This window comes from Prionailurus viverrinus, chromosome A3 (assembly GCF_022837055.1).
Source record: "Prionailurus viverrinus isolate Anna chromosome A3, UM_Priviv_1.0, whole genome shotgun sequence".
In the NCBI taxonomy this organism is placed as follows: domain Eukaryota; kingdom Metazoa; phylum Chordata; class Mammalia; order Carnivora; family Felidae; genus Prionailurus; species Prionailurus viverrinus.
In genome coordinates, this window is record NC_062563.1 from 60,866,372 (window position 1) to 60,886,513 (window position 20,142).

Below are 20,142 nucleotides of genomic sequence, written 5' to 3' on the forward strand. Positions count from 1 at the left end.
GGTCCACCTCTGTATCTTTGTATTCTCAGACGCACGAAGTTCAGTAAAGAACCATGATGAACAACAGGCACTCTGCATGATAAATCCAGGACAAATTGTAACTTTCGGTAACATCCCTGAATTATGAAGTCTGTTGAGTCACTAAAAAAATAATTACAACAAAATAAGGACACACCCATTCCCCAAAATAAATCTTAATCTTTACATTCAAAGCGAGAGCAAGTTCTAAGAATTTGTGTTAGGGAAGGTAAAAGGAACCTACTAGGGTGGTAAGCATGTTCAATACCTGGATCTGGACGGTGATATTATGGGTGTTATCTATGTAAAAACTAATCATGCTGTGTAAGTTATACCTCAACTTTTTTTTTAAATTTACATCCAAGTTAGTTACCATGTAGTGCAACAATAATTTGAGTTATAACTCAACTTTTTTTAAAAAAATGTGTTCATTAAACACAATGCAAGGGAAGTTGGAGTGTCACTCTGGAGCAAGACCATAGCTGTCTCGTTTCTGATGTAACATTACGTGTCCTAAGGCTCAGAGCCTAAGAAAGTCCGACAATGCGAGGTTGAGCACTTATAAACTACAACTCCCAGCGTACTTTGCTCCCTCCTCCATGGGCCGTTTACTCCGAAGGAGGCTAGTAATCGGAAACCTGGGGGTGGAGAAATGGGAGATGCGCACGCGCAGAAGCGCTCACAGCACGCACGCCCTCCTCCCCCCGCCCAACTTCCTTGAGTGTCGCAGGTTGTGTCGCGGGAGGGCCGCAGCTAAAGGGGAGGCGGAAGTGACGGCCTGTTCGCAGCTACCGGCAGCTGCTGTGAGGGTGAAGGCACAGTGGACTGCCTTTCTGGAGCGACTGGTTCCTCACTTCTCAGGTATCCCCGAGAGCTCAGGTGAGGCAGCGGATTGTGAGAAAAAGCCGGCCACCGCCTCCTGGTGCTGATGGACACTTCACTCTACATCCGGCCAGGGCGGGGGATGGGCGCTGCCTAGATGTCGGTGTCAGTGAGGTGGAGGCGGCTTTGGCGCATGCGCCCCGGGAGGTGTGGCCCTCGCGGCCACCTGAACTCGGCCTTCATCTGTTCCTGGGGGCTCAGGGAGTGGCGAGGATGCTTTTGGGAAGGTGCCTGGGGAGCATTTAAGGCTGTTCTGGCGGGTGCATGGAAGAGAGTCAAAGAAACAGGTAATTTGAGGACAGACAAGCCCCTTCCCACCATTCTCGATGAACTGAAAAAGAGTCAGAGGTTTGTGGTTTGAAGAATGAAAAGTTATCAGAACCGCTGCACCCCCTCCTTTCTTTCCCTTTTGTAAATGCGGTGACCACCGCCACCTGTCCCCTGAACAGCTTTTATTAATCACTTCTGTTCCCAATTATTCCAGAATTAAATTCTGAATTCATCTTATAAAACTCTAGGAATAAGCATTTTCTATACCTCTAATAAAAACAGGTTCTGACATGTAGGTCAGTCTCTTAATAACCAATTTTCTGCTTATCCGGCCACAACCCTAAAGGAAACAATCTTACTGAGTTTTTTCTTTGGAGGTAGGGAGTGTGAAATTATTTTACCATATTTGAAATGCCGCTCCTTGAAAGATTATAGCATTTATGAGGAACTTACAGTTTGGTTTTTAAAACTCAAAGACTTTTGAAACTTAACGATAATTTGACCAGAAACTAGGCACATATTCATTCAGTATTAACACATTTTTTGAGCAGTTAGCCCTGCTAACTCTGGGATGAAATCAAGTGTGCTTTTCAACTGCTTTTCCTTGTGAAGAAAGATGAATCAAAAGTGAAGTTTGCAAGAAGATTACTTCTTTCCACTTCGGCAGTTTAGACGGTTTGTGTGGGCTAGGCTGTATATGTAAGTAAGGGGATCAGTGAGTTCATGGTTTATTAAGATGTTTTAAGGTTCTTCAGTAGTATTTTCAACTGTGTCGTAGTTAATTGGGATTCAACATATTTCTGCTTTGATAGGCAAATTATAAATTATATTTCTGTAGTAATAACTCAGGGATACACCTAAAATTTACATCTGATTGTTGCTGGCAGAAAATACTACATTGTGTAAAATGTGTACTTGAGATAGAGCTTCCTTTCCTATCTGGATTAGATTTTGTTTTTAAACTCCTATTTTACATTAAGGAGTGATGGGAAAATCAATATTTTTAATATTTGTTGTGGTACTGTTTTACGTCAAAGTTAAGAACACTGTCAGTAGATTAACACCAGTATCTTTGTAGCCTCATAGAGTTTGTTAGATTATAGGCGAATAGCAGTGAAAACTAAAGTTGAGAGAACACCAGGCACTGTTCTTTACATAAATTGTAATGTGCTTTCTCAGGGATTAAATAAAAATCATTTATGTAGAGACCTTTGGCTCTCTATATCTTTGGCTCAACTCCACTCTGTATTGAAGCAAAGTTTGTTTTGTATATGTAAGTGTAAAACCTTAGTACAGTTAAACTTTACTCTTATTCATAGTCATTTCTGCTTTCTCTTTTCTTCTGGTTTAAAAAAAAAAAAACAACAAAAAAAACCCTGTCAATATATGTCACTAGGTATAACTCCCAACTACCCATTTCTCTCTGGTCTTAAAGACTTGTCTTTGCTTTATTGTAGTGAAACAATGTAAATCAGAAGCACCTAAACTTTGCTGTAAGTAATTTTTGAGTGGTTTGACTATAACCTATTGAAAATTCAATTTAAAAGCATTTAAGTAAAAATGTTTAAATGTAACATGAAATGCTGGGTTGTCAGAACACTTTGTAGACTACAAATTTTACACTTGCTAGAAGTTTTGGAAATGGGAGAGGAAACTTTGTCTCTCTTTTTTTTTTTTTTCTCACAACTTTGCAAACTTTCTCCCTAGCACCAAGACTAAACTGTACCATTTAGAAGAATGGAAGCTAATACATCTGTTGACATGTTTTCAAAAGTCCTGGAGAATCAATTGCTTCAGACTACCAAACTAGTGGAAGAACATTTGGATTCTGAAATTCAGAAACTGGATCAGATGGATGAAGATGAATTGGAACGCCTCAAAGAAAAGAGACTTGAGGCACTAAGGAAAGCTCAACAGCAGAAACAAGTAACCTCTCTGCCCTGCTTTCTGAAATTACTTTAACAGTATGCTCCTAACAACTTATATATACATGTGCTGCAGTAGTTACATTTCAGGCCTCATTTTTAAGGTTTATATTTTTGGGGGTTAACTTTAAAGTATGATCACTGTTAACAATCTTCTGGGAAAAAATTAGTTTTAAAGAGACATTAAAAATTAGCCTGCTCAGCATATTAATCCTCAGTCAAGTAAAAGAAACATGTGTCCAAGGTCATTTTTTGAGCTCAGATTTATTGGGTGAGGAGGAAGTAAACTAGGAAGAGCACTGGGAGTACAAGGAGCCAGTCATGCATTTCCCTTTTGGGTAGTTGTAAAGCCAATTATACTTCAGTTGTGATCAGTGTAAGTGAGGTGAGAGCTGTAAGGCAATTTACATTGAAGAAATTTTCAGGCTTTGCCAGTGTAACAAACACATGACTTATTTATTCAAAAGAATGCATACTGGGTCACAAAGAAGGGTGGCCACAACTCTGTCCTTGTTGGTCTCTTCAGAGTGTGAGTGAGAAACCAACTTGTAGACTCTGGTCAAAACAAATTGGGTTAAATCCGTAAATTTAATTTGGATTGAAAATGTTTACATTGCTTTACATTGAAATAGATTATTACCAATTCTGGTTGCTCTTCAGTTGGCTATGACTAAAACATGAGCTTTAAATTTTCTAGAGAAACTGAGTTTTGTTTGTGCTGCTACAGCATCTCTTTGATAATGTTTATCCCCTCACTATTTAGAAGAGTTGCTACAAAAGCAATCTTCTATAATGTGACTGAGTTTCTAGTTTTATATTTTGAGTTTTCTACAATAGGGTGCGTGTATATGTATGTGGATTTGAAACCGAGACTTTAATATAATGCTAATCATTATCTCAGGTAATACATGATGAGATTCTGCTACACATTCCTCTGTTTCATGACAACAGGTAAATAACACTACTAATTGCTAATGTTCAACTAACAAAAGTTGTCATAACCAGGATGTTTTTCTACAAAGACTTAATCTACCTGATTTGCAGTGAGGAATATACATAATGGCTTAAATGAAATTGTCAGCAATTAAAAACAATATTCTGAGTATCATTAAAAATAATCTCAGGCATGCAGCCTTTATGGATTTTTAATTAATATGCAAATCAATTTAAAATGAATTTGTCATAGAATAAGTGAGAGGGTCTTATTTTAGAGCTTTCATTGCATTTAATCTTTTTTTTTATATGAAATTTATTGTCAAATTGGTTTCCATACAACACCCAGTGCTCATCCCAATAGGTGCCCTCCTCAATACCCCTCACCCACCCTCCACTCCCTCCCACCCCCCATCAACCCTCAGTTCTCAGTTTTTAAGAGTCTCTTATGTTTTGGCTCCCTCCCTCTCTAACTTTTTTTTTTTCCCCCTTCCCCTTCCCCATGGTCTTCTGTTAAGTTTATCAGGATCCACATAAGAGTGAAAACATATGGTATCTGTCTTTCTCTGTATGACTTACTTCACTTAGCATAACACTCTCCAGTTCCAACCACATTGCTACAAAAGGCCATATTTCATTCTTTCTCATTGCCAAGTAGCATTCCATTGTGTATATAAACCACAATTTCTTTATCCATTCATCAGTTGATGGACATTTAGGCTCTTTCCATAATTTGGCTATTGTTGAAAGTGCTGCTGTAAACATTGGGGGTACAGGTGCCCCTATGCATCAGCACTCCTGTATCCCTTGGGTAAATTCCTAGCAGTGCTATTGCTGGGTCATAAAGTAGATCTATTTTTAATTTTTTGAGGAAATTCCACACTGTTTTCCAGAGTTGCTGCACCAGTTTACATTCCCACCAACAGTGCAAGAGGGTTCCCGTTTCTCCACATCCTCTCCAGCATCTATAGTCTCCTGATTTGTTCATTTTAGCCACTCTGACTGGCATGAGGTGATATCTCAGTGTGGTTTTGATTTGTGTTTCCCTGATGAGGAGTGACGTTGAGCATCTTTTCATGTCCCTGTTGGATATCTGGATGTCTTCTTTAGAGAAGTGTCTGTTCATGTTTTCTGCCCATTTCTTCACTGGATTATTTGTTTTTCAGGTGTGGAGTTTGGTGAGCTCTTTATAGATTTTGGATACTAGCCTTTTGTCTGATTTGTCATTTGCAAATATCTTTTCCCATTCCGTTGGTTGCCTTTTAGCTTTGTTAATTGTTTCCTTTGCAGTGCAGAAGCTTTTTATCTTCATGAGGTCCCAATAGTTCAGTTTTGCTTTTAATTCCCTTGCCTTTGGAGATGTGTAAAGTAAGAAATTGCTGTGGCTAAGGTCAGAGAGGGTTTTTTTCCTGCTTTCTCCTCTAGGGTTTTGATGGTTTCCTGTCTCACATTCAGGTCCTTTATCCATTTTGAGTTTATTTTTATGAATGGTATAAGAAAGTGGTCTAGTTTCATTCTTCTGCATGTTGGTGTCCAGATCTCCCAGCACCATTTGTTAAAAGACTGTTTTCCACTGGATATTCTTTCCTGCTTTGTCAAAGATTAGTTCGCCATACTTTTGTGGGTCCAATTCTGGGTTCTCTATTCTATTCCTTTGGTCTATGTGTCTGTTTTTGTGCCAAAACCATGCTGTCTTGATGATTACAGCTTTGTAGTAGAGGCTAGTCTGGGATTGTGATGCCTCCTGCTTTGGTCTTCTTCAATATTACTTTGGCTATTCGGGGTCTTTTGTGGTTCCATACAAATTTTAGGAATGCTTGTTCTAGCTTTTTTTTTTTTTTTTTTTTTTCCAACATTTTTTAATTTATTTTTGGGACAGAGAGAGACAGAGCATGAACGGGGGAGGGGCAGAGAGAGAGGGAGACACAGAATCGGAAACAGGCTCCAGGCTCTGAGCCATCAGCCCAGAGCCTAATGTGGGGCTCGAACTCACGGACCGCGAGATCGTGACCTGGCTGAAGTCGGACGCCTAACCGACTGCGCCACCCAGGCGCCCCTGCTTGTTCTAGCTTTGAGAAGAATGCTGGTGCAATTTTGATTTGGATTGCATTGAATGATCAATTGTAGATTGCTTTGGGTGGCATTGACATTTTAACAGTTATTTATTCTTCCAATCCATGAGCATGGAATGTTTTTCCATTTCTTTGTATCTTCTTCAATTTCCTTCATAAGCTTTCTATAGTTTTCAGCATACAGATCTTTTACATCTTTGGTTAGGTTTATTCCTAGGTATTTTATGCTTCTTGGTGCAATTGTGAATGGGATCAGTTTCTTTATTTGTCTTTCTGTTGCTTCATTATTAGTGTACAAGAATGCAACTGATTTCTGTACATTAATTTTGTATCCTGTGACTTTGCTGAATTCATGTACCAGTTCTAGCAGACTTTTGGTGGAGTCTATCAGGTTTTCCATGTATAATATCATGTCATTTGCAAAAAGTGAAAGCTTGACTTCATCTTTGCCAGTTTTGATGCCTTTGATTTCCTTTTGTTGTCTGATTGCTGATGCTAGAACTTCCAACACTATGTTAAACAACAGCAGTGAGAGTGGACATCTCTGTTGTGCTCTCAGGGGAAAGCTCTCAGTTTTTCCCCATTGAGGATGATATTAGCTGTGGGTTTTTCATAAATGGCTTTTTTTTTTCCAACGTTTTTTTATTTATTTTTGGGACAGAGAGAGACAGAGCATGAACGGGGGAGGGGCAGAGAGAGAGGGAGACACAGAATCGGAAACAGGCTCCAGGCTCCGAGCCATCAGCCCAGAGCCTGAGGCGGGGCTCGAACTCACGGACCGTGAGATCGTGACCTGGCTGAAGTCGGACACTTAACCGACTGCGCCACCCAGGCGCCCCCATAAATGGCTTTTATGATCTTTAAGTGTGTTCCTTCTACCCCGACTTTCTCGAGGTTTTTATTAAGAAAGGTTGCTGAATTTTGTCAAAGGTCTTTTCTGCATCAATTGACAGGATCATATGGTTCTTATCTTTTCTTTTGGTAATGTGATGTATCACGTTGATTGATTTGTGATTGTTGAACCAGCCCTACATCCCAGGAATGAATCCCACTTGATCATGGTGAATAATTCTTTCTATATGCTGTTGAATTCGATTTGCTAGTATTTTATTGAGAATTTTTGCATCCATATTTATCAGGGATATTGGCCTGTAGTTTTGTTTTTTTACTGGGTCTCTGTCTGGTTTGGGAATCAAAGTAATGCTGGCTTCAAAGAATGTTTCTGGAAGTTTTCCTTTCCTTTCTATTTTTTGGAATAGCTTGAGAAGGATAGGTATTATCTCTGCTTTAAATGTCTGGTAGAATTCCCCAGGGAAGCCATCTGGTCATGGATTCTTATTTGTTGGGAGATTTTTGATAACTGATTCAATTTCTTTGCTGGTTATGGGTCTGTTCAAGTTTTCTATTTCTTCCTGTTTGAGTTTTGGAAGTGGGTGGGTGCTTAGGAATTTGTCCATTTCTTCCAGGTTGTCCAGTTTTTTGGCATATAATTTTCCGTAGTATTCCTTGATAATTGCTTGTATTTCTGAGGGATTGGTTGTCATCTCCCTTTGGGTCATCTCCCTTTTCTTTTGAGAAGCCTGGCTAGAAGTTTATCAATTTTATTTTTTCAAAAAACCAACTCTTGGTTTCATTGATCTTCTCTACAGTTTTTTTAGATTCTATATTGTTTGTTTATGCTCTGATCTTTATTATTTCTCTTCTGCTGGGTTTGGGGTGTCTTTGCTATTCTGCTTCTATTTGCTTTAGGTATGCTGTTAAATTTTGTATTTGGGATTTTTCTTGTTTCTTGAGATAGGCCTGGATTGCAATGTATTTTCCTCTCAGGACTGCCTTCGCTGCATCCCAGAGTGTTTGGATTGTTGTATTTTCATTTTCATTTGTTTCCATATATTCTTTCATTTCTTCTCCAATTGCCTGGTTGACCCATTCATTCTTTAGTAGGGTGTTCTTTAACCTCCATGCTTTTGGAGGTTTTCCAGACTTTTTCCTGTGGTTGATTTCAAGTTTCATAGCATTGTTGTCTGAAAGTGTGCGTGATATGATCTCAACTTGTCATAGGATAACTGAGAGGGTCTTATTTTAGAGTTTTCATTGCATTTTAATCTTTTTTATTAAAATGCTTCCTAGGGAAGTAGATAAGAAGCCTTAATAGATTTTATAGATACTCTTTTTCAAAGATTATAGATTGCATAGTAATTTTGATTTACTGATCTATGTGGGTATCAGGAAATCAGTATAAGCAGTGACATAAGCACTTAATAGGCCTACGTGAATCAATATTCCTCAGTCAGCCAAGCACCCTCCTACTGTTATGACAGCTAGTGACATATGAGTTGGGTGGTGAAAAGGACAGGTGAGAAATAGGAAGAGCCCATCCAAAGGCTTGGGTTTTAGCCACTAAGTGAGAGTGAGATGCTGCCCACTGCCAGCCCTTGGGTAGGCTCAGCCTGCACCGTGATCTGTGCCCATCCTGCTTGATTCCATTCAGCAGATACTTGGGGAGCACATGCTCTGTGAAAGAAACTATGCTAAGAGCACAGGGGTGTGCTGAGTGTCTTGGGAGAGATGCCATGTGTTGGTAGAGGTTCAGAGTGGGCTTGCCTCCCTCTTAAGAACTTGGACAGGTTCAGATCTTTGACCTATTGGTTAAACACATGGGAATTAATAATAAAAAGAGCTTTTTAAAAAAAAATTTTTTTTAAATGTTTACTCATTTTTGAGAGACAGAGACAGAGTGTAAGCAGGGGAGGGGCAGAGAGAGAGGGAGACACAGAATACAAAGCTGTGCTGACAGCTCAGAGCCTGATAGGGGGCTTGAACTCACAAACCATGAGATCATGACCTGAGCCAAAGTCAGATGCTTAACTAACTGAGCCACCCAGGCACCCCAATAAAAAGAGCTTTTTAAAAAATATTCTTTTTTTAAGGGCACATGTTATTGGTCAGTTAAGAAAAATCATGAAATGTGACATGCTATTAAGGAATTGTATTTGAGAGTTTAAATTGTTTATAGAAGCCTGATTGGGGGTGCCTGAGTGGCTCAGGCAGTTAAGTCTCCAACGCTTGATTTCAGCTCAGGTCATGATCTCACAGTTGTGAGATAGAGCCTTGTGTCGGGATCTGTGCTGAGTATGGAGTCTGCTTAAGATTCTCTCTCTCCCTTCCTGTCCCTCCCCCGCTTGTGCAGGGGTGTGCATGCTCTATCAAAAAAAAATTTGTTTTTAATTTTCATTTATTTATTTTAAATGTTTTAGAGAGAGAGTGCATGTGCACATGCACAATCAGGAGAGGGACAGAGAGAGAGAGAGAGAGAGAGAGAGAGAGAGAGAGAAAGAGAGAGGAATAGAAGATCCGAAGCAGGCTCCATGCTGATAGCACAGACCATGATGCGGGGCTCCAACTCACGAACTGTGAAATCATGACCTGAGCTGAAGTCAGATGCTTAACCAACTGAGCTACCCAGGCACCATTAAAAAAAAATTTTTTTAAAAGAAGCTTACCAAAGAAATATCACATAAGGAGAAAACACCAGGGCCTCCTGTGAGTGTTAGCTCAGCATTAGTCAATGTGAAATGGAAACCAAAACTATTAATGCTGTCTGTATTAGCTTAAGTCCAGAAGAAGAAAAGAGATGGCACTCGTGCCCCTTTTCTAGGCAGACCACTTCTGGAGGGCTCTATTCACACCTCTGCCACTTTTTAAAAAGATGAGGAGGATAACTAGAAGAGTAAGAAATGTAGAGATCATTTCATCTGAGAAACAGCCAAAAGGAAATGAAAGGGGAGATAGAATAGAAAAGACATAGGTGAGATAGGACATCTGAAGGGCTGACATGTGAAAGATAACAACTTTTCTCTCTAATCTTCTGTCCAAGCTGGGACCCACAGACCAAAGTTACAGTTATACTGTAGTTCAGGGTGAGAAAACCCTTCTAAAAGTATAAATGCAGATGCTTTTTAAGGACATATGCCAAACACTATTGCAGTTATTTTCATGCTGATGGTCTTATTTTCACAACTTAGTGAGATAGTTGCTTTGTGACCTCCACTTTACAAATAAGGAAATGGAGACTCAAAAAGGTTAATTAGAATTCTTAGACTAATAAATGGTAGGACAATTATTCAAGCCCATACCTTCTGCCTGCATGCCCAGTGGTCCTTTTTGTAAAAATCAGTTGCCTCAAAAAGGAAGCAAGCTTCCAGTTGAGATGATGAATCTTTCCTGTGGCAGGAAGCTTGAGAAACAAAAAGGTCTGTCAGGCATGGTTGATAAGGGTTGATATGTTGGGTTGAGAAGTTGGATTAGATGACTTGTGAGTGCTGTATTGTTTCTGGACACTATATGAGAAGACAACTTTTTCTATCTAGTATACTACCCATTGGTGACCAGTATAGAAGTGGTTCCTGCCTCTCTGAGCCCACAGGGCTCCTAAGCTGCAAAGCTGCAATAACCACTGCCTGTGTCTTCCCCTCCCCTGCAAAGACCAAGTAGCTTTATCTCATGAGCATTATTTTTCAAAGCGTTGCAGTAACTTGGATCTAATGTTTCTGATTTTAGTAGTTTGAGCGCAGCGAAATTAAATGGATATTTACTTTCTTTTCATTTTATTTATTTTAGAGAGAAAGTGAGCATGAGTGGGGGAGGGGTAAGAGAGGGGGCAGAAGGAAAGAGAGAAGCAGGCTCCACACTGAGCATGGATCAAGGGGCTCAATCCCATGACACTGGAATCATGACTTGAGTCGAAATCAGGAGTTGGACACTCAATTGACTGAGCCACCCAGGCACCCCTTATGTCTCTTGAGTCTAAATTTTTATTTTTGAAGTTCTAACAAAACATTTGTGTGAAGGTACCAAGACAGACGATTGTTTTAAACACAAAGCATGCTGAAAGATAGTCATTGCCCGCAGACTGTGTTTGTGCTGACACTGGAAACATATGAAAGTAAATCACTAAGAGGAATTCATTTCCTTCTACAAGATAAAATCAACTTCATTACAGAATATTACAGTGATTTAGACCCAAAATGTGAAGTGGTACTGGAAGAGATATTTCAAGTGTGTAATATTTCCCTTTTCTCCAAATTAGGAATGGCTTTCAAAAGGACATGGAGAATACAGAGAAATACCTAGTGAGAGAGACTTTTTTCAAGAAGTCAAGGAGAGTAAAAAAGTGGTTTGCCATTTCTACAGGGACTCCACGTTCAGGTAACTTTGTTTCCATCAGTGACTTTTTAAAATTTTATTTATTTTTGTTAATGTTTGTTTATTTTTGAGGGAGAGTGAACGCAAGTGGAGAGTGGGGAGAGCAAGAGAGAGGGGCACAGAGGATCCGAAGCAGACTCTGCACTGATAGCAGCAAGCCCAATGCAGGGCTTGAGCTCACGAACTGTGAGATCATGACCTAAGCTGAAGTTGGACACTCAACTGACTGATCACCTAGGTGCCCCAAATGATTTTTTAAAAATATGATGAGATCTTTGAATAGAGATATACTACTAACATAATAGAGAAATTAAGAAAAATAAGAGGAACTGCTTCTTAAGTTCTTTGTACTTGTGTACAAGTCTCCATTAAACAGTTGTTATTTTGAAGATTAATGTAAAACCTGTGATACAAAAAAGTATAAATGAACATTATTAAAATTCAAGATTATTTCCACGGAACTAGCTATTTTCTGAATTATATTTCCACTAGATAACTTTAAAAACATCTAAGAAACATACATGTAAATTTTCTTTTTGTCAACACAAGAATTACTTATTTATTTATTTATTTTGGTGCTGTTATGATACAGGTGTGATGTGGGGAGTGGGGGCCAACACTTTGAACACCAGCCTTGAATTCACTCCTTAGCTAGCAACTCATGGGGAGACAATGGTTTGGCCAAGCCTTTCACTAGAAGCATCGCTGGGACTCCCAGCCTTGGCCGAAAGCAGAGGAAAGTGATTTATGTTAGAGAGGCCAGGTCTGCAAGCCTCTCTATGGAGGCAGAGTCCTTGTACAATGAAAATACCCCTAGAAGAGATTATCTCTTAACTCAGAGGACTCATACCTTTCTTTCTTTTAACCCCAAAATTTGATTAGTTGCCAACTTTTAGAAATTGAGAGATACAGTTTTTTTAATCCAGATTTCAGAATTTTTAAAAAATCGAATTAACTTAATAGCAAACCTAGAATTCAGTATGAAAGCAGTTTGCTAATACTGAAGATCAACTGCCTCCCTCAGACAGATATACACTCCAGTGTAGAGTCTCCATCATTCACTGTTGTCTCAGCCCTGCCCTCTTCCCTCATTTCAGTAACCCACCCAGCCCTTCTCTTAAACTCACCACCCAATAACTTGGTTATTAATTAACATTTTTCATGGATTGATTGCCTGGGATTTGTGGACTAAGGTAATAAAAAGGAAAGAAAATGTTGAGATTGTGAAATCTGTAAGGGAAAGTGGGAAGGAATTAGGAAAGAAAAGAATATCAGAGAAACCTTCTGCCACCATGGTACTCTATCATCTCCCATTGGCACACATTTCTCAAGTTGCCAACTTCTGACATATATGATGAGGTGATTTGTTAATATGATATGACTCTCTAAGATTGATATTATATGATGTTTATTAGATGTATTTGTCCACTAAATTGTTAGGTTTGTGAAAGCAGAGAGTTTGCCTCTATTGTGGTTAACTGTGCTCCCCAAGTTCCTAGCCTTAGAGCAGCAATGGCTGACAACACATAGTAGGTGCTCAGTAAATATATTTGATGGGGGTATAAACAGTGCAATACCAGGAGTACTTACCTTCAAAACAAATGAAAAATAAGGCGTGCCTGGCTGACTCAGTCAGTAGAGCATCTAACTTGATCTTGGTGTCTTGAGTTCAAGTCCAACATTGGGTATAGAGATTGCTTTAAAAAAAATTAAAAAAAAAAAAAAGAGAGTGCCTGAGTAACTCAGTCAGTTAAGCATCCAACTCTTGATCTCAGTTCAAGTCTTAATCTTACAGTTCGTGAGATCGAGCCCTGCATCGGGCTCTGCTTTTAGCACAGAGATCTCTCTGTCTCTCCTTCTCTCTCAAATAAACTTTAAAAGAAAAGAAAAATCAAAGATCAAAATGTTTTATATATAGATCTGATATAGGTATCAAAGTTCTTGGCACATAGTAGGCTGGATACTTGATGTGTAAAATCCTGGAACATTAACAATGACCCTTTCAGGTAAGTAGGTGTAATTCCAGTGCGTTATGTGTGGAGACCGAGACTTGGAGAAATTAAGTGACTCACCTAATGTCACTCATCTCCTAAATGATAGAAGAGGATTTAAACCCAGGATTTAAGCCTAATGCTGTTTTAACTACACCATGATTGCTGCTTCTGGGTTTTAAAAAAATGGATTAATTTAAAATAGGTTCCATATAACTCCAGTAAAACCATGGAGTTGATTTATCTACAAGTTTTCAAGAACATATTTCTCATATAATGGTTCATTTATCATTTGTGCTTCATTCAGAAACTAATTATTAATTTGTTCTCTCCTACCATTTTTCACTAGTCTCATTGCTATACTACATGGGTGATATATGAAAAGATACTTTCACAGGTAAAGTGATGAGACATCCAGGTTACCAGAAACTTGCTGGACCCAATCCTAATTCAGGAATAAGTACACCAAGAAGTGCCCAGAAAGCCTGCTAATAACAACTATGAAACATTTGATGTCTTCATCATCTAAAGCAGTAGTTCTCAAACTTTATGGGGCATGGGAGTCACCTGCCTATTTCCCAGCTCCACTCCCAGAAAATTTTGGTTCATCTATATGTTTTAAAAGTTAATTTTAATAAATACCTGTGGTTAAAAACTATTGCTCAAGGGGTCCCTGGGTGGCTCAGTCAGTTAAGTGTCTGACTGTGGCTCAGGTCATGATCTCATGAGTTCAAGTCCCACATCGGGCTCTCTACTGTCAGCACAGAGCCCACTTCAGATCCTCTTTCCCCGTCTCTTTCTGCCCTTCTCCTGCCTCAAAAATAAACATTAAAAAAATAAAAAAATAAAAAAATAAAAAGAACTGCTCAAGAAGATTATTATTAAGAGTAGTCTTTTTTAGGAACCCTAGAGGATTGACCAATTTAAAATGCATTTTAACTTACAGAAAATGTCATTTCCATTTTTCTTTTCAAAAGAAGGTGGCTTAATAAAAGTTACTCCTGGTATTTTTCATTTCTTTAGAACCTTATGACCATATTTATAGCCCTTAACCTTATGCTTTTTTTTTTTTTAATTTTTTTAAATATTTATTTATTTTTGAGAGAGAGAGAGAGAGAGAGATGGCATGAGCAGGGGCAGGGCAGAGAGAGAGGGAGACAGAATCTGAAGCAGGCTCCAGGCTCTGAGCTGTCAGCACAGAGCCCGATGCAGGTCTCGAACTCACAAACTGAAATCATGACCTGAGCGGAAGTCAGACACTTAACCGACTGAGCCACCCAGGTGCCCCTTAACCTTATGCTTCTTAATGAAAGTTGCACAATTGGGAGAGTTCTTTCTCAATGACACCATTCAGTCTTAGTGACTTCCAAATAAGGCACTGTATATACATTTCGGATTCTGAAAAGTCTCCTCTGAGTTCTGTCAAGTTCAGTTTTGTCATCTTTCAAGTTCCATGTATGAGACACCAGTAAACAAAGATAAATGACAATTTTTGTTCTTACCAAGAACATGACAACTTCATGAACCACTTACAATTAAAGCATGTATTTAATATTTTGTTTTTTATGAATATCATTAGGACACATCTAACTTCTAGAATACTGGATTCTTTTTCTCCCTCTTATATCATTTAGCTAACCTATGAAAGAGAAATGAGGTTATCCGACACAAGCATGCGCTGGCTGCCGAATTATATTCAAATAGAAAAACTATAAAATTAGATGTACCTTTATGATATTTATTTAGGGGCACCTAGGTGGCTCAGTCAGTTTAGCGTCTGACTTCGGCTCAGGTCGTGATCTCACAGCTCATGAGTTCAAGTCCCGCATCGGGCTCTGTGCTGACAGCTTGGAACCTGGAGCCTGCTTCAGATTCTCCCTCTCTCTCTGCCCCTAACCCACTTGTATCCTGTCTCCTGTCTCTCTCAAAAATAAATAAACATTAAAAAAAATTTTTTGGGGGGGGCGCCTGGGTGGCGCAGTCGGTTAACCGTCCGACTTCAGCCAGGTCACGATCTCGCAGTCCGTGAGTTCGAGCCCCGCGTCAGGCTCTGGGCTGATGGCTCAGAGCCTGGAGCCTGTTTCCGATTCTGTGTCTCCCTCTCTCTCTGCCCCTCCCCCGTTCATGCTCTGTCTCTCTCTGTCCCAAAAATAAATAAACGTTGAAAAAAAAAAATTAAAAAAAAAAATTTTTTTTTTTAAATAAGTATGTTTAAGCTTTTGATTTTCTACATGCTGTTGTTTGCAGGTGTAAAATATTAGACCGACATTTGGTAATATTATCCAAGAAACATCTGGAGACCAAATTTCTGAAGCTGAATGTGGAAAAAGCACCTTTCCTTTGTGAGAGACTGCGTATCAAAGTCATTCCCACACTAGCACTGGTAAAAGATGGAAAAACACAAGATTATGTTGTTGGATTTACTGACCTAGGAAATACAGATGACTTCACCACAGAAACTTTAGAATGGAGGCTGGGTTGTTCTGATATTCTCAATTACAGGTAACTTTTAGCAAAACAATTTTAATTCACATATTCAATTGATGTTTTTAGAGAAGTTTTTTTATGTCAACATTTATGGAGCTAAGTTTTCTGAAACAAAAAGTTTCACAAATGAAAAATGTATTTCTTAAAGTACATTATTACTTTAAACAAAATCCATTAGATCTTAAAACAAAATCCATTAGAGATAAAATTGAGTCTTGGAGTATACCTAGCTATAAAAGTTTTCAACCTAACAGATCTTATTGTATTAGTCTAGAAACCCAAAATGACATTGAACATCAGATTTTTTAATGTAGCTATTCTTGTCTTGTAGAATCTGATAAAATGTATAATCTGGTATCTGTGATTAGCTTAAATGACTTACCATGAAGAACAGTCTCAATTTGAAAACAATCAAAAATGCAACTTCCATTTTTCATTCATCTCCTTGTCTGCTTCTCTAAGTAATTTATCTAATTCCATAAATCAGCATATCATCTAGTCTTCTGTGCCTGTTTTTGATTTGCAAAATTAACAGATAAAATTATATAATTATCATTCCACAGTCCTAGTGCCTTTCAGTAAGTAGAAAGTTCTCTCCTCTTTTTCCTCCCCCTTTTTCTCTGAATCTCCCCTACACATGCCTAAATTATCCCTACATTGGAATTTTAGGTTTTACTTTTCTTAATACTAAGTAAAACATTTTTTTGAAATGAATTTTGAAATGATTTCAAACTTTAAACAAGTTCGAAACTAGTACAAAGAATTCTCATAGACCTTTTGCCCATATTTCTCGTTTTAAAAATTTTACATTTGCTTTATCATTTTTCTGAATACATAAATACTGTTTTCAAAACCATTTGAGGAGGAGTTGGAGATGTATTGTCCCTATACTCCTAAATATTTCCTTGTGTATTTTCTAATAAAGACTTTTTCTTATATAACCACAGTACAGTAATTAAGACAAGAGGTGTTTTATAATATATAGACCTTACTCAGATTCTACCTTTGTCCCAATGTCCTGCATACTAAAATGTTGCGTGTAGTTTCTGTGTATTTTTAGTTCCATTAACCTGTGACAACTTGTTGTCATTTTTCAATACTTTGACATTTTTGAAGAGTACATGTTATTTATTTTGTAGAGCATCCCTCAATTTGGGTTTGTCTCATGTTTCAAGATTAGGTTTGGACTATGCATTTTTCATAGGTACATGATGGAAGAGATGTTATATTCCTTCTCAGTGTATTGTAGCAGGAGGTATAGGATGGTTTGTTTCATTTCTGGTGGTAATAACTGAGCACTGGTTAACCAGTTGTCTACCAACCCAAATGATGATTTAGGAAGAACTTTTCCATATTACACATTAATTCACTTTTTCATTTATTTATATTAGAAATGGGCAGTGGCTTATCTTATCCATTGGGTTATATTTGGTTACTAATATTATTTACTCTGAAGCCCAGATTGCCCAGTGTGGTCAGTGAGAGCCCCTCTTATGGAGCCTTCTTTGTCTTTTCCATGTGTCTCAATAGTTCTTTAAGTACTTGCTTTCTGGTGCAAATAAGATGTCTTAGAGAGGGACTCATGTAGTACTTTCCCTAGAATTGGCTGTTTCTTCAGGGAACCATGGTTCCTCTCAGTGGAAATGATATTTCAAAAAGATGCCAGACATCTTCTCAGATATTTTTGAAAGAAGTTGTTTTCTCATTTCATATATTTCTCAAGCATCATTGAAGTTTCATACCAATTCCAGGTTAATGATAATGAATTCCATGAGTTTTCTTGATGTTTATCTAAACATTATAAGATATTAAACAGGATCAAACCAGCCGTAACAAGCTATCAGAAATAGAGCACCATTTTCCTGTGTCATTCTTACAGTGACAAGAATCTAATCCAAGTTCAGCATATCCAAAACAGATGGAAAAACAATTTCATTTCCTTCTATGCTTTTCAGTCAGAAATTCTATTGGTACATCCTCTGAGATGTTAATCAGTAATTAATGCTAAAAGAGAAAATAAAACATTGATATAAGAGACTTAGTAATACAAAATAAGGTTTAAAACTTTTAACCATAGGGGCGCCTGGGTGGCGCAGTCGGTTAAGCGTCCGACTTCAGCCAGGTCACGATCTCGCGGTCCGGGAGTTCGAGCCCCGCGTCGGGCTCTGGGCTGATGGCTCGGAGCCTGGAGCCTGTTTCCGATTCTGTGTCTCCCTCTCTCTCTGCCCCTCCCCCGTTCATGCTCTGCCTCTCTCTGTCCCAAAAATAAATAAATTAAAAAAAAAAAAAAACACGTTGAAAACAACTTTTAACCATAATTGTGAATAATATACCTCTTCTGTAACACCAGCATTAAAGAAAACTTTATTCCATGTTAGGAAGAAAAGAATTTTTTGTGCAGGTTAGCATACCAACTGTACAAAATTGTAAAGAGTAAATGCTTTTCAAATTTGCTTTATTTTTAGTGGAAATTTAATGGAGCCACCATTTCAGAGCCAAAAGAAATTTGGAACAAACTTCACAAAGCTGGAAAAGAAAACTATCCGAGGGAAGAAATATGATTCAGACTCTGATGATGATTAGAAATTAATTATAATTCTTTGTAAATTGTCTTTTTATTTCTGCTTCAAAATTAGATGTGTTTTCTAAATTCAGTTGGTTTTGATACATTGGTCATCTATTGGTCATATTCTAGAGTTTTGTACAGTTTCATCACATTGAAAGACATCTTTAATATTTTCTGTGTGGCACTTGTGTTGAAGAAAACTGAGTTCTTAAATTATCCAGCAAGGGTCTGGATTCTCTATTTTTGAGATTGATTTTATCACAATATGATTCTTAGGTCTTTATACCATTCACAATTGTGTTTTTAATCTACTGGATTGGAAATAGGAATTCAAATTATTCCAGGACTAATTCTTACACAGCATCATTTCCTTTATACAACAGGTCAAATTACATTTACTGGTGTAACAGACTCACTTGTAAATGAATTATAAACACTCTTTACTTCTGGAATATATTTAACTATTAAAAAACTGCTTATTTATTCTGTAGGCTGTGTGTTGTTGAATGAACTGATGGCAGCAGAAAGTTTTTTCAGGTTTTGAACATTTTGCCTTATAGTTCTGATTACTTGTATTTTAATACATGCATTAAAAATAATCAGGAAGCATGTTTGGAATGGCAACATGAGATCTGCACACTCCTCAGTGAAAACAACTAACTGGTAAATATATATATGTATGTATTTTTTCACTTAAAGTCTCTGGGAATTGTCATAAAAGCATACAGCAAACAAAAACATTTGTTACAGAAACATATATTCAAGAAAACACTGAAGCTTGGTAAGAATAGTGAATCCCTCTAGTATTTGAGCCATGACCCCATACCCTTCTGCCCCTAGCTCCCCACTTCAGCCTACAGTTTCTCCCTAGGATGAGCAGACTCCTAGCATTTCTCATGCTACCCACCCCCACCATGTCACAGTACCAAAGAGGTCTGGACCTTCCTTCTTCTACCCAGTCCCCACTTACAGCACTGAACATCTACACCAAGAATGGCAGACCAAGAATACTGTTTTCTAATCACTTGCCCCAGCTTATAAGTGGATCCATGCCAGGAGAGGCAAACACGACCAGGAGCTATCACCCACAGCTCTATTTATAGACCACAGGTATCACTCCTATAAAAGCAGGCTACTGTCCCCAGCCTTGACTCTGAGGGAGTAGCAAGCTATAAAAACAGCTTCCATAGCATCCTCTAATGAGAGGTTAGTTCAAACCTAAGGGTGCTGCTATAGACAAAGGAAATTTGGAGTAGGAGTAGACAGACAAGAGAAGACTATAACTCCATGATAGCTACAAGCAAAAGGGAAGACCAGTGATAAGTCTAACAGAGAATGAAAGGCAGCTAAGGGTAGTCCTAAGGCTAGAACAAGCCTCAAAGAGTCTACAAGGGCATGAATTTAATTAGATCAAACTCCATAGCAATTTATGCCCCAGGGCATTGTCCAAAATAATAAGTCCACCAGTAGTTTAGTGGATGTTAATTCACAGTGTGATAACAATAGAGGCAGACAAACTGGAGCTCTTAGAAGGAGATCAAGGAAAGAAACCGTAAAAACCCAAAAACTCCTTGGGTTTGGAGGGAGGAGTCAGGGTGATCCCACATACCCAGGCTGTACCCTTTGCAAAGGAGCATCAGAGGCTGTACAGTGCAAGGTAAATGGATTTAAATAGGCTAAGTCACTAAATAAGCCCTGGGGAAGAGAGAAGGATGAGTTTCCAGAGCTGCTATATTACCTAAACTCTAGTTTTCAACAAAAAGTTACAAGATCTGTAGAGAAACAGTAAAGTG

At 38.3% G+C, this 20,142-nt stretch overlaps 1 protein-coding gene across 4 annotated transcripts; it reads left to right on the forward strand.

The window, feature by feature from the left end:
- The first annotated feature begins 730 nt into the window (after positions 1-730).
- On the forward strand, positions 731-18,839 carry TXNDC9 (thioredoxin domain containing 9). Of its 4 annotated transcripts, XM_047853957.1 has the most exons (6): positions 731-897; positions 2,628-2,663; positions 2,878-3,096; positions 11,190-11,308; positions 15,544-15,798; positions 18,249-18,839. In XM_047853957.1, exons 3-6 carry the CDS (start codon positions 2,908-2,910, stop codon positions 18,364-18,366), a joined length of 681 nt encoding a protein of 226 aa, XP_047709913.1. In that variant the 5' UTR covers positions 731-897; positions 2,628-2,663; positions 2,878-2,907; the 3' UTR covers positions 18,367-18,839. The 4 variants fall into 4 exon arrangements, with proteins under 4 accessions (XP_047709913.1, XP_047709912.1, XP_047709914.1 ...); XM_047853956.1 differs by lacking the exon at positions 2,628-2,663; XM_047853958.1 differs by lacking the exon at positions 2,628-2,663 and having other exon boundaries at positions 732-879.
- Positions 18,840-20,142: the final 1,303 nt, after the last annotated feature.

Coding starts and splice junctions, on each gene's coding strand:
- TXNDC9 (XM_047853957.1), top strand. CDS start 2,908: ATGGAAGCTAATACATCTGTTGACATGTTTTCAAAAGTCCTGGAGAAT. Junction 3,097..11,189: donor AAGCTCAACAGCAGAAACAA/GTAACCTCTCTG, acceptor TCTCCAAATTAG/GAATGGCTTTCAAAAGGACA. Junction 15,799..18,248: donor TCTGATATTCTCAATTACAG/GTAACTTTTAGC, acceptor CTTTATTTTTAG/TGGAAATTTAATGGAGCCAC.